At 37.0% G+C, this 12,436-nt stretch overlaps 1 protein-coding gene across 7 annotated transcripts in view; it reads right to left on the reverse strand.

Moving 5' to 3' along the window:
- The window catches only part of HMGCR (3-hydroxy-3-methylglutaryl-CoA reductase), a 43,346-nt gene that overhangs the window by 28,378 nt on the left and 2,532 nt on the right, over positions 1 to 12,436 (reverse strand). For all 7 annotated transcript variants that reach the window (XM_073344230.1, XM_073344232.1, XM_073344229.1 and 4 more), the window contains exons 2-6: positions 6,462 to 6,648; positions 5,869 to 5,980; positions 4,218 to 4,305; positions 3,869 to 3,953; positions 1,352 to 1,457 (exon numbers count right to left, since the gene is read on the reverse strand). In XM_073344230.1, the coding sequence (XP_073200331.1) occupies positions 1,352 to 1,457; positions 3,869 to 3,953; positions 4,218 to 4,305; positions 5,869 to 5,980; positions 6,462 to 6,626 (556 nt within the window). In that variant the 5' untranslated portion in view covers positions 6,627 to 6,648. The remainder of the gene's footprint in view (positions 1 to 1,351; positions 1,458 to 3,868; positions 3,954 to 4,217; positions 4,306 to 5,868; positions 5,981 to 6,461; positions 6,649 to 12,436) is intronic.

Consider the following 12,436-nt stretch of genomic DNA (forward strand, 5'->3'; position numbering starts at 1 on the left):
CGTTCTCACAGATACATAGTGCTGTGGATGCTGATCCCAATCTTAATGTGATGGAGTGTTGGAAGTCCTTCTACATTGCCGATTGCATCACATATATTAAACAGGCAATGGATGCAATCAAGCCTGAAACAGTCAATGCACATTGGCGAAATCTATGGAAAGAATGTGTGAATGATTTTAAGGGTTTCCCGACCATTGAGAAAGAAGTGAAATGCATTGTTCAGGTGGCCAGGCAAGTGGGTGGTGATGGCTTCGTCGACATCCTTGAGGAAGAAATTGAAGAATTAATTGAGGGCCATAGAGAAACATTGACTAACGAAGAGTTAGAGGAACTGATAAAATTGTCTACAGAAACGAAGATGACGACAACGAACAGGAAGACCCAGCAAGTTGGAACCTTCAAAAACTTGCTGAAGTGTTCCAAGCAGTGAAACACTGGAATGATTTAATTTCTGAATACGATCCCTCTATAGAACAAAGTCTCAAAATCACACGTAGTATTACAGATGATTTGAGACCGTATCAAGAAACGTTTGAGCAGCTCAAGAGACAACAGTGACAGTTGCCGATCACCATGTTTTTCAAGAAAAAACAACCAGCATCAGATGAGCCTATGCAATCAACTTCTCGAGCTGAACCAGAGCCAACCACTTCACCATTATCATTGTCGTCGTAGACTAGCAAGAATATCCAGGATGAATGGTGAGTGGTTAGGTTTACTGTTTTCCTTTTTCATTCTTTCATTCTTCCATCTCTCTCTTTCTCATGTACACTGGACCCTCGCTAGAACGCTGGACTATGCGCAGTACTGCGTTATAGCGGTGGCCGCGTTACCCTGGATCCCAATTTAAATATTTAAATTTGGGATCCATCGCCACAACCACGCTATATGCAAATCCATGCTATAGCGATGCACGCACTAGTGAGGGTCCGCTGTAATTAAAATACTGTAAAATTATATTTTGCATATGTACTCTTTATTATATACTGTACATGACTGTATATATTAGACATTTATACATATTGCTGTACAGTGTTGTACAGTATACACAAAACCATGTACAGTATACTGTACTTTATGGGCAATTTAAGGGATTTTCAAGGGTAATTTTGACTATATGCGATTTTCACCTTACGCGCTGACTTTAGAACCTAACCCCCGCATAAGATGCGACTCCACTGTAAATTCAAAATATAGGCAATGACTATAGCTCCCTAATTGTGCCAAGACACTGAAATACGACCAGTAAGAACATCTATTGTTTGAGGACCTGGAGATAATTGACACCTTACCTGTGAATTCTTTCTTTTTTTATCTTGAGATAACTAGACTCTTGACTACATTACTCACCTGACATAGTACCAACACCAATCACAAGACACTCAACAAGGGCATCAAGTGTAAATGTAGGACCTAGAATTGCCATTCCCCGTGAAATATTTTCTCTTACTTCATCCTAAAAAACACAGGAATTTCCCTCAGTTAAAATAAAGGCAAAATGCGAACAGTGATGTGTTTGCGAAGTTATACTAATAGACAGCTCTCTGACAGAGAATGGGATGAATCACATGAACTTTTGATTCGTGTAGAGGAAGTGAACTGTAGACCATGGTGATTAAGCAAAAAAGTGAGGTTCAGATAAAATGTGAAAAAAGCAGGCACAACAGGTCAAGCAGACTTGTTGTCCTTAACATTTCTCACCCAACCCCTCACAACACGATAAAAGAGCCAATAGGCCCAAGGTAGGAATATGAGCTCCCATCTTTTCTTCATAAAAAAGAGCTGCAATCATGATTAATAAAGAGGATTAAAAAGGTTTAACACCTTGATTATATAAATGCATATTGTATGTGAATCTATGGCTTAATACAGACATGTGGGTTCATTTCTCAAATTCTCCTAAGGCTGATTTTGTTCTTTACTTTAATCATTTAATTAATCCAAGATGTTAACCTTTGATAATAATTTGTATTGTTTCACAATTTATGTACTGACTGTACAGCTCTCCATCCTTAGCTGGTAGTTATTCTAAATTTCTTACATTAATTGAGATAGACCTTTGGTAATATTTATTAAAGAGACTAGGACACAAAGTTTTGTTAAGATAAAAATCAGTGAACACTTAAAGTCTATGCATGAGTCTACTTGAGTTCTGATCCTTTTAAAGTAGTTTAGTAGTTTTTTAATAGTTTAATGGTTGTGCGTTCTATACTGAAACCTAGAATATTCCAGATCAAAGGCTATGTCACTAACACATCTTTCCTGTTTGTCTTATTACTTGTATAATCAACTTTTAAAAAAGCCACTCATGTCTTCAATAATAAAAAGACAATTCCACTGGGGTATGTTTGTATGCAGATATATCCCCATTATGAAAAAATAATAATTCTTCCACTCAGGACATTTAAAAAAAAAAACAAAACTATAGTATACCCTTGCTATAATGCCCTACACAATAACAAACCTTGGGCTATAGGGAACCCAGTCCCTGAATCCCACCTGGAGCCTATGGGGCTGACGGCTCCCTTGGCCCCACCTGGAGCTCAGTGCCCCACCGTCGCCCCGGGGGCCGGAGGAGCTGTCACCTCCCCAACCCCATGGGGCCAAAAGAACTCTCAGCTTCCACTGCCAGGCTAGAGGTGTCAGCTGCCCCCTCCCCCCAGCAGGGCTCTTTCACTATAACGATCCCCCGGCTGTAACGAACAAATGGATCCCCAGGGATTCATTATAGTGAGCATACTGTAGTGAGGGACAAATAGGAGCCTTCCTTCCTCCACAAGAATTAAATCTAGATTCTTAGATTTAAAAAATCTCAATATCCAAAAGCCTGAACCTTATTAAAATGCTGTATCATTTACAGGGCTAATGCAGGTTGTAAAAACTAGTGTTGAGGGATTTAATTAGCTGTTCGACAGAGCTAAACAGATTTACTGTCATGGAATCAGCATCACAACAGTAGTCTCAGACCTGGTATGGAATAAGATGAAAGTCTGACGAAATAGAGCAGAGAACTGGCAACTGAAAATCACTAACATGCCTGAGAGAACTAAGGATTTACTAGTTTTTTATTTTTTAAACGTGTAAACTGTTACACTAAAAACTCCAGAAATCTATTCTGCACTAATTTCACATAGGACACTCCAAATAGTGAGAAATCCTTGTGGAACTTAGGCCATCTACTGTACTCATAATTAGTATTATATCCTGTTTAGCTATTTATGGTGCTGGATGGCCATTCTTATGTTTTCGTATCTTCGAAAAAAGCAAAGATTCTTGACACAGTTCAAATCCAGGAGATGGGAGAGGACGCTGATTTGGACTTGCATAAATATTAGATATGGAGTCCACAACAGATGCCACACAGTGCCTGGGTGCTAACAAAAATCCACTTCATGCTCTGCAATACCAATGAACATTTTACACTTTATTTTGTTAAGTTTGTTCAGGTTACTGTACTTGTGTACTTCCATTCTTTTTATTATTTTAATCTTACTTACAAATTTTCTGCATACTTTTTATTATATTCTTTAGACCACTACAACATTTTTCCTTTAGTTGGTGACAGTTTACAATCTTAACTTAATTCTAATGATGTTTTTGTCTGGGAACTGTAGACTCACTAAACAGCATTGCTAATATTGTTTCCACTACAGTCACAGGGCCTGATCCTGTAAGTATACTGATGCACATGAGCAACTTTATTCACCTGACTAATTCAATTGACCTCAATAAAACTATTCACTTGAGTGTTTGTAGGATTATGTAGGAACACTTGACATAGCATTAGTATGTATGTATATATGTCTCATGAGGCATTAATATTCAGATGTTAAATTCAATAGCTACATCATAAAAAGCAAGGCTGACCTGTGAGTTGGAACTGAGTGCAAATTTGGCTAATGCACTGGCTCTAGAAAGGTCAATCAGAAGCAGGAAAAATGGTAAAGCTTCACTGAAACAAGAGACATAGAGGAATACATTAATGATCCAATAACATTAGGTTTAAAAAAACCAAACTTGTGCATTATACAAAATGGAAAAATCAAACTTTTTTTGAAGCAGTAGCTAATCATGTTAATCTATCAATTACAGAGCTTTACATAATTTAGACCAGAATGAGCCATGCTTTATATTAGAATTAAAACATGATTTAACATAAGCACAAGGATTTCAAGCTATTTAAATTTTTAAAAACCTGAAAATATGCAATACTTACTTCAAACCTGTCAGTTCTTTATCTAGGAAATGAATCACCACTGTACTGAAAACAAAACTTGAGAAGATTGTGAAGAGGCCAGCAATACCTTAAAAAAATTGTAAGAGTTGCACTTTTAGATCATTCCAGACTAAAATAAGAAGGCCCCTAAACCCAAACATTTTACAAACTAACTTTCTCCTTCTTCCAAAGGACCTTTTTCACATGATTTTACACTCCATTCTTCTCGTTTGCAGCAATAAACAAGTATCTCCGACTCAAGTATTTAACTGCTACACTAGCTGAGAGAGACTTTTCAATATTGTGCTCCAATTTAATCTCAGTTTGGGAGGGATGGGTTTAGTTCAGATTATATATTTTATTAGAGAGTCCAGAAATCCTGCTTAAAACCAATGGCTGAATATGATGAAGAGAGAGGACATTTCCAACCCTATCATTTATGAATGATCATGGTAAAATATCTATTTTTCTGTTATTAGAGAGCAAGCCCCAGGAAGCATGACAAATGCATGTTTATTATGCATAGGTAAAATACAGAATTAAAATGGTTAATGAAGATGTTTAGCTTTGCTTCAGCTTTTCATACTGTATTTTCTTAGGCTAAGTTTTCACTGTTAATACTCTGGGTTTGTCTTTTCTAAAAGATGTTTCAAGTTCTAGGATTTAGCCCTGGACCACATTTTAATCTAATTTCTGATTTCCACTATTCCTCAATCATTGAAATAATGTTTGAAGATAATTGTGAAATTGCAAGTTTAAATTCCTTCTGAATTAATACATAAGCCAAAAGAGCTTTAAAATACAGATTTAAATTGTTAACCATCATTTCCGGATTGAATTAAATATAGCTTGTTTTTAATTAACTAATTACAGAGTTAAGAAATTACCAAGGGGATAAACATATAAACAAAATCCAGTTTGAAAACTCGTATGGTTGTATGCTGAGGGGAGAAAAGGCAATGGATGGGGGCTGGAGTTCAGTCTAAGGGAAATGTATTTAACTTTGGTTAGTTTTGGTACACACTAGTCTTTTTGGCCCTTTAATAAGAACATTTGAAAACACATGCTCTTTGGAGAAGTTCCTCCTCTTTTCTTCGCAAATTTCAATTATTTTTTGTCAATCTATGTGAAAATCACAAGCACGTGCAAAGTTCTGATGAACTGGGATTTAAATGTGAATACTCTTTTTTTTAAAAAATTGTAAGATTCCCCAAAGAGAATCACAGTTTATGGCACTTCAAAAGTGTGATTAGTACTGCATTTTAACAAAATTAAAGATCCTAAGGAATCCAAGCCACAAATCTCCTGGTTACTCACTGGAAAAAGGCACCTCATGAGAAATCTGAGAGGATGATCTCACAGAAGTTATTTCAAGTTTTGTTAATACACACTTCAATAATTACATTTTTTTAAAACAACAGTTATATACTCGCACCTCACTTCTGTCTTTCCAAACCTATGAGACAGTCAAAATTTTAATAAAGAATCATTTCACTTTTAAGCAGTACTGAAATGTTCATCTTGCTACCTGTTAGAGGGGCAGATTGATTCCATTATATATGTGACCATTTATATTATAACATTCACTAACACTTTTCTCCAACTAAGAAACTAAGGTAACAAATAACAAATACAAAATAAGATACTCTACCCAAAATATATTTTGATCCAAGCTGCCTTAGATTCTGAAACTGGAAGTATATGTAAAGGATTGCTATACAGCGCGTGATTGTCAGGATTATGATGTCGCTGCTCAGAACATCCTGTTTGAAATAAAGATGGCTTTAGTTGGCTCTTATATTAAAAACCAATGAATTTTTAACAATTAAAAGTACCATACATTTAAATTATTGAAGCTGTAAAATAAAAATGTGTAATTATTTTCTGAAAAATAAGTGACCATACTATATCACATTTTAAAATCTTTAAATATTGCAAAAAATGTAAGTGTTAACGCCAAGAATTCCTAGTTCACCAAGTGTCTTATGATTAAGAGTTCAATTTAATAAAGACCTACTGCGTCACACTGTCTACTAATTGCTTATAGCTATACACATCCAAAATGGGGAAATTATGCAGACATTCCTTTCTATGGTGGCTAGCACGAGGAGAATTACTTCATTTCTAAAATTTTAGGCCATTTCCCTCCCTCTGCCCTTATTCTATGAGAAAAATCAGCATTTTAAGAGTAGTTTCAGGGTTACGTAGTAGATTAACTGTTTCAAAATAAATTTAACTTCTTACTTCTTCAAGTTTTGGGCATTCATAATTCCAGCCACAGATCTTATCATTGCCAGTGAACATCTTCATGGACATCATACAGATGGTGAGAGTCACAGTCCCAACAATGACTTCCCATGGATGAGAGGCTACAAAAAGGCCATGCATTCGAAAGAGTCTCGACAGCATTTTCAAGTTTGTTTTTCTACACCTAGAATATGCAACAAAAGAAAATTTAGTGTAATTAAGTGAAACACTTCAAAAAGTGGAAAAAGAATGAGCATTGTATAATTTCCTCTAAGCTACTACTTCTCATCAAGTCTGTATGTTTTAAGACATTACAGAATCCATCTCCAAATATGTATTTGCCTCTCCTGTTCTGAAAAAATCTTCTAATCTATCTGCTTCTCCAGATTCCTCAAAACCTGAAAAAAGTCATCTTCCCACCTCGCCAGCAAGCACTCCATTGCCTTTTTTTTCCCTCAGAGATCTACTCAAAGCCCCCAGATTTCTTCTTTTCCAATCTTACTTTTGTACTCTTCCATCCACTGAAATCCACTTACAAATTTTACCAACCTCTGGCCAGTTCTACTCTATCCTTGTTCTGTTTGACCTGACCTCTGACCTTGTTAACTGCTTCATTCTCCACATACTCTCCTCAATGGCCTTCAGTGACTTTGAACTCTCCAGACGGTGCCTATATTTTAGGTTTTTTGCTAGTAATGGTTGGAGTTGGTGTTAAAAACACTGGTGTTTGAGCTATACTACATCATCTAACCCTGTGTAATAAATGCTGTGATCAAAATGCAACCTGCCATTCCATGTTAGCACTGCCACTAGTGGTACTGTAGCAGTGGGAGATTTTCACAAAAAGCTCAGCGTAGATGAGGCCTCGGATTCTTATCTCAATGACCTCTCTTTCAATATTTCTTGGGGGGAACTACATCTTCTCTTAAAACCTCAACTTTTTCTTTTATCTATTATCTTTTATATTATCTTTATTATCCATTATCTTTATACTCATCACTACTAAATCTACCTCTCTATCCTGATTTTTCACCCTCTCTCCATTTCTGCATCTCCATCAGCAGCTCAAACATCCCCTGGACACCTTATAGACACCTCAAATCTGAGGATAACTTTCCTCCTCACCCTCCTCCTCTGGCTCACTTCTCTACCAATGTTGACAACTCGCACCATCCTCCACAGCACTCAATTGAAGCCATTTTGACTTTTCTTTCTTTCTTTCTTCCTCTGTATTCAGGCCCTTACCAAATAGTGCACCTTCCTTCACTATAAATCCCACTAAAAATTGATCCCTTTCTTTTAATTCCTTCTAATCCTTAATCGTTTTCATCTCAACTATACTAATTCCCCCTCCAGCCTACCTGCCTCTCAACTTGCCTATCACTTCAAACCATCCAAATTGCTGCTGTGAAGGTTATTTTCCTCTCATACTACTCTGACTCTTGTTTTCGCCACATCTCTCAATATCCATTACTAGCTTCCAAACCAAATTCAAGGCACTATTTCTTCTTTCATCTAAAAATATTAATCCCCTTCCACAACCAATATTCTGCCCAAGCTTTTCCAATATCCTTTACCTCTTTCACAATCTTATTTTTCAGTGCCGCCTTTCATCATCCCATTATTCTTTTAACACTCCTAGTTAACATTCACCAAGAGGCCCACCTATCCTGTAAATCCTTCCACTATGAAAACCACACGCCATCTTCTTTGCTGTTTCTTGTACTTTTGGATTCTAAGCTCTTCAGGGATGTTTACCCCCTGTTTAAGGTTACATAGTTAGAACTAGAATTTCATTGCACCTTAGGGCTGTTACTGTGACAAGTACTACTGGAGTTTGTGGCTTATTTTTCTATGACATTAAGTCAATTTATTTTAAATATCTAAGATGAATTTTTTAAAAATACTTGAAACCTTAAAGTTAATCAGTACTTAGATTATAAGATCACTAGGCCAGGGGACATCTTTTCATTATGTGACTCTGGGGACCCAATTGTGGATTGGGGCCTCTAAGCATTTCCATAACACAAATGATTAAAAAAAAACCACATTAACAGAAATTAGAAGTAGCAACTGTCCCCCTTCAGGGAAGTGATATGCCTTCTTCTCAAAACACATCTTCTCAGACACCAAAAATGCTGCAGTCACTCAACAGGGAGGCATAAACCAGCCTGCAAAAATGCTTATCTACAGGCTGAAGAGGTGAGGTCCTCAGCAGCTGGCAGAGTCTTTTTCTGTCCAAGTGCACCACCTTAATCACAGGGGTGGGTTCTAGCACCACAATATTTTTCTTCATCCTCCTGCAGAGACAGAGGACTTTGCAGCATTTCCTGTGAGTTAAGGATTGTTAATTATGCATGAGCTCTGCTCGTATTTATATATCTACATTTATATATCCACGAATTCTTGGGGGGGTGGGGCAGCAAACGTGGACAAGGAGCCTGTCCCTTCCTGTTGCTTCTCTCTTCCATTTCCCTTCAACTGAACACTTGCTGGCCTTTATAATCATTTAGGGTGTGATCCACAAAGGAATATAGGCATTCCAATGCTGAGCATCATGGCGCCTAATATTTAGGAGCCTAGAAAATCATAGGAACAACACTGAGATCCAAAAAGCCACTTTAGGCACATAGGCTCCGTATACAATGAAAGGGGAGACAGAGAGGTCTTAAAATACAATCCAAAAAAGCCACAAGCAAGGCAAAGAGCCGCCTAAGCTAGCCAAAAGCAAGAGGGGTGCTAAGCCCCGGCCCTCTCTCACAGATAGGTGTCTAAGTCTGGGCTGTAGAGAGAAGCCTATCTCTGCTTAGCAATACACCCACAGGCACATCTTTGCTGGAGTCAGGTGCCTAAGGCATTTCTTGCAGGAATGAGTTAGGTACCTGACTCACACCATGCAAAACAGCTAGAGGAGGTGGTGGCGCCTGTCCTCACCCCCGACCTTCAGCATGTAGCATTTAGGCTAGTGGTTAAAGCATTTGCCTGAGATGTGGGTGACCCAGATTCAATTTTCCCTCTCTACTAATGAGGGAAAAACAATTTGAACAGGTGTCTTCCCATCTCTCAGGAGAGTACTCTAACCACTGAGCTGTGAGCTTTCCAATGTGGAGCTCCTTCAGTCCCTCCTGTTGAAGTTGTTCCACTGTGGCTAAATAATGAAAGAGTGCTTGGAGCAGGAGGACTGGAGCCAGGGTCTTCCATCTCTAAGAAGTGTGCCCTAACCACCCAACTAGAGTCATTCTCTCTCTGGTGCAATTGTTTATATATTTATCCAAATGGAACAGCTTCAACAGGAATGAGGGAACCTACTGGACTGGGTACCCATCATTTGATCTTTGCAATCTGGCTATGTTTCAGATTGCATTTTCTGGTTAAGAGTACTTCTTCCCAACCCCCAATTACCTTCTAGGTTTTGGGGAGGCTACCATAGGATTTTTTTTGTTTGTATTAGTTGGATTGTATTTTTAATATACGACAAAGGCATCTAGAATCTTTCGTATTTTGCACAGGTGCTCTTTAATGTCTTGTATAAATTTAAATAATAACTGATACTTTACTGTTTGTAGAGTATTGCACTTGGTCACTACTTCATAGATTGATGAGTAGCAGACTGTTCCCCATCATTTCAAGAAAATCAAGCTTCTACAATAATCCAATAAATAATTTTCTAATTCTGGAAAACTATAGGTCTGAAGCTGGTTTAAATCAAATACGTTTAATGATTCTGTAGAGACTATTGATGAGATTTGAAATATTTGTAGAGATGTTTTTGCAATTCTAGTTTTCAAAAGGTGGGATTCAAAACCATGTATTTGTTGGCTTAATTGTTTGTCAGGAAGCCTTGACTGTGTTGAAAATAATAAAGTTGGCTATGGGTGAATAGGGCAGGCAAGAAGGTGATAGATTTCTAAGGTTTCTATTTTTCAACACCATCTAAAAATGTAGCAGAAACCAAGAAAACTCAAATTGAAATTTATAGTAAACATTAGTGTATCTTCTTATTTTTAAAATCATGTCTTGCTAATTTCAAGCCACAAATCAGTGTAACTATGCAAAATTTCTTAAAGCAAATTAATAATGTAATTCAATATCTTGACACCATCTAAAATGTCAATTATTTTAAATAAAGATAAAACAAGTAGCATAGTTTTATGAATGCTGCTGCATTCAGCCATGTTAGAACTCCATTAGCTAACAACGCTATGACAAGATGTCTTTAGGTTAGGAACAGGAGCCCATCACTGGCTGATGCAATCATTTGTATGCAGGATTGGCAATGAGGCACCTTGTGTTTATTATCAATAATTAATTGTACAGTAGTAACAAATACTAGATATTTTGCATGATTTAGTTTCCCAGTCAAATAAATCATTTCATTCTTTTTCTTAACAGATTTTAGTGAGATCACTTACATTTGATAACACAAACACCTGTTCAGGCTTTGCTCTTAAGTGTCTGAAATAGCATCTGAAGTGAAATTTGATTTGAAAAACCTTACATTAATGTCACTTTATTTGCTCAGAACAGTAGAAGTGCTTTAAAGTGTTGATGGGAAGGAGGTTCAGGAATGTTGCTAGCCTTGATTACTTTGGAGAACAGAGGTGAAATCTTGACTGGTAAAGTAACTAAGAATTTTGCCATTGATTTCAGTGATGCAAGGATTCCACCCCAGCAGCCTGGAGATCAGAACATTCTGCAACATTTTTACTACTTAACAGAAAAAATTATAATACCATTAAATTATTCTGGCCATTTCAAACTCATTATTTGTTACCATTAAGATGTTCCTATGTTTATTTTGAATTTTTAATTACAAATACATCTTGCTTGTTATAAGGGAAGCTATTCAACTATTGCAAACACTTTATAGAATTGCATAATAAGAATATTGCTTTACAATGTAGTACAGACACTCATATGAACAGAAAGGTGGAAACTATGAGACGATGAAGTAGAACAAAATAAAAAATAGCAGTAAAAATGTAAGGAAATGTTCTGTTAGCAAACAGAATGATGCATTAATGGTGAGGAATGTTTTCCTTTTACAAAAGCCTTGTTGACTCTTCCCCAGAAAAATTTTACTGTAGTTTCCACCAATTTGCCTGGTACTAAAGTTAAGCTTACCGGCTTGTAATTGCCAGGATTGCCTCTGGACCTTTTTTAAAAATCGGAGTTACATTAGCTATCCTCCAGTCATCCGGTACAGAGGCTGATTTAAGTGATAGGTTTCATACCACAGTTAGTATTTCTGCAATTTCATAGTTGAGTTCCTTCAGTACTTTTTGGTGAATACCATCTGATTCTGGTGACTTATTACTATTTATCAATTTGTTCCAAAACCTCCTCAATTGATGCTTCAATCTGGAACAGTTCTTCAGATTTGACATTTAAAAAGAATAGCTCATGAGGCAGGAATCTCCCCTACACCCTCTGAAGTAAAGACCAATGCAAAGAATTCATTTTGCTTCTCTGCAACAGCCTTTTCTTCCTGCAGTGCTCCTTTAGCACCTCAGTCAAGTCGTCCCTGCCTGTTTCGCAGGCTTCCTGCTTCTGAAGTACTTAAATTTGTTGCTGTTAGTTTTTGTGTCTCATGATAGTTGCTCTTCAAATTCTTTTTTGGCTTGTTTAACTATACTTTTATACTTGGCTTGCCAAGAGTTTATGTTCCTTTCTCAGTACGATTCGACCTCCAATTTGTATAGGTTACCTTTTTGCCTCTAACCGCCTCTTTTACTTATTTACCCCTGGTGGCATTTTTTGGCCCTCTATTTTTTTTTCTTTTTTCTTTCTGGGGTACACATTTAATTTGAGCCTCTATTATGGTGTTTTCAAAAAGTTTCCAAACAGCTTGCAGGCATTTCACTCTCGAGACTTTTCCTTTTATTTTCCATTTAATTAGCCTTCTCATTTCTGTGTAGCTTCTCTTTTGAAAGTTAAATGCTACTGTAGTGGGCTTCTTTGGTATCTCCTCT

Source organism: Lepidochelys kempii, chromosome 5 (assembly GCF_965140265.1).
Source record: "Lepidochelys kempii isolate rLepKem1 chromosome 5, rLepKem1.hap2, whole genome shotgun sequence".
NCBI classification, from domain to species: domain Eukaryota; kingdom Metazoa; phylum Chordata; order Testudines; family Cheloniidae; genus Lepidochelys; species Lepidochelys kempii.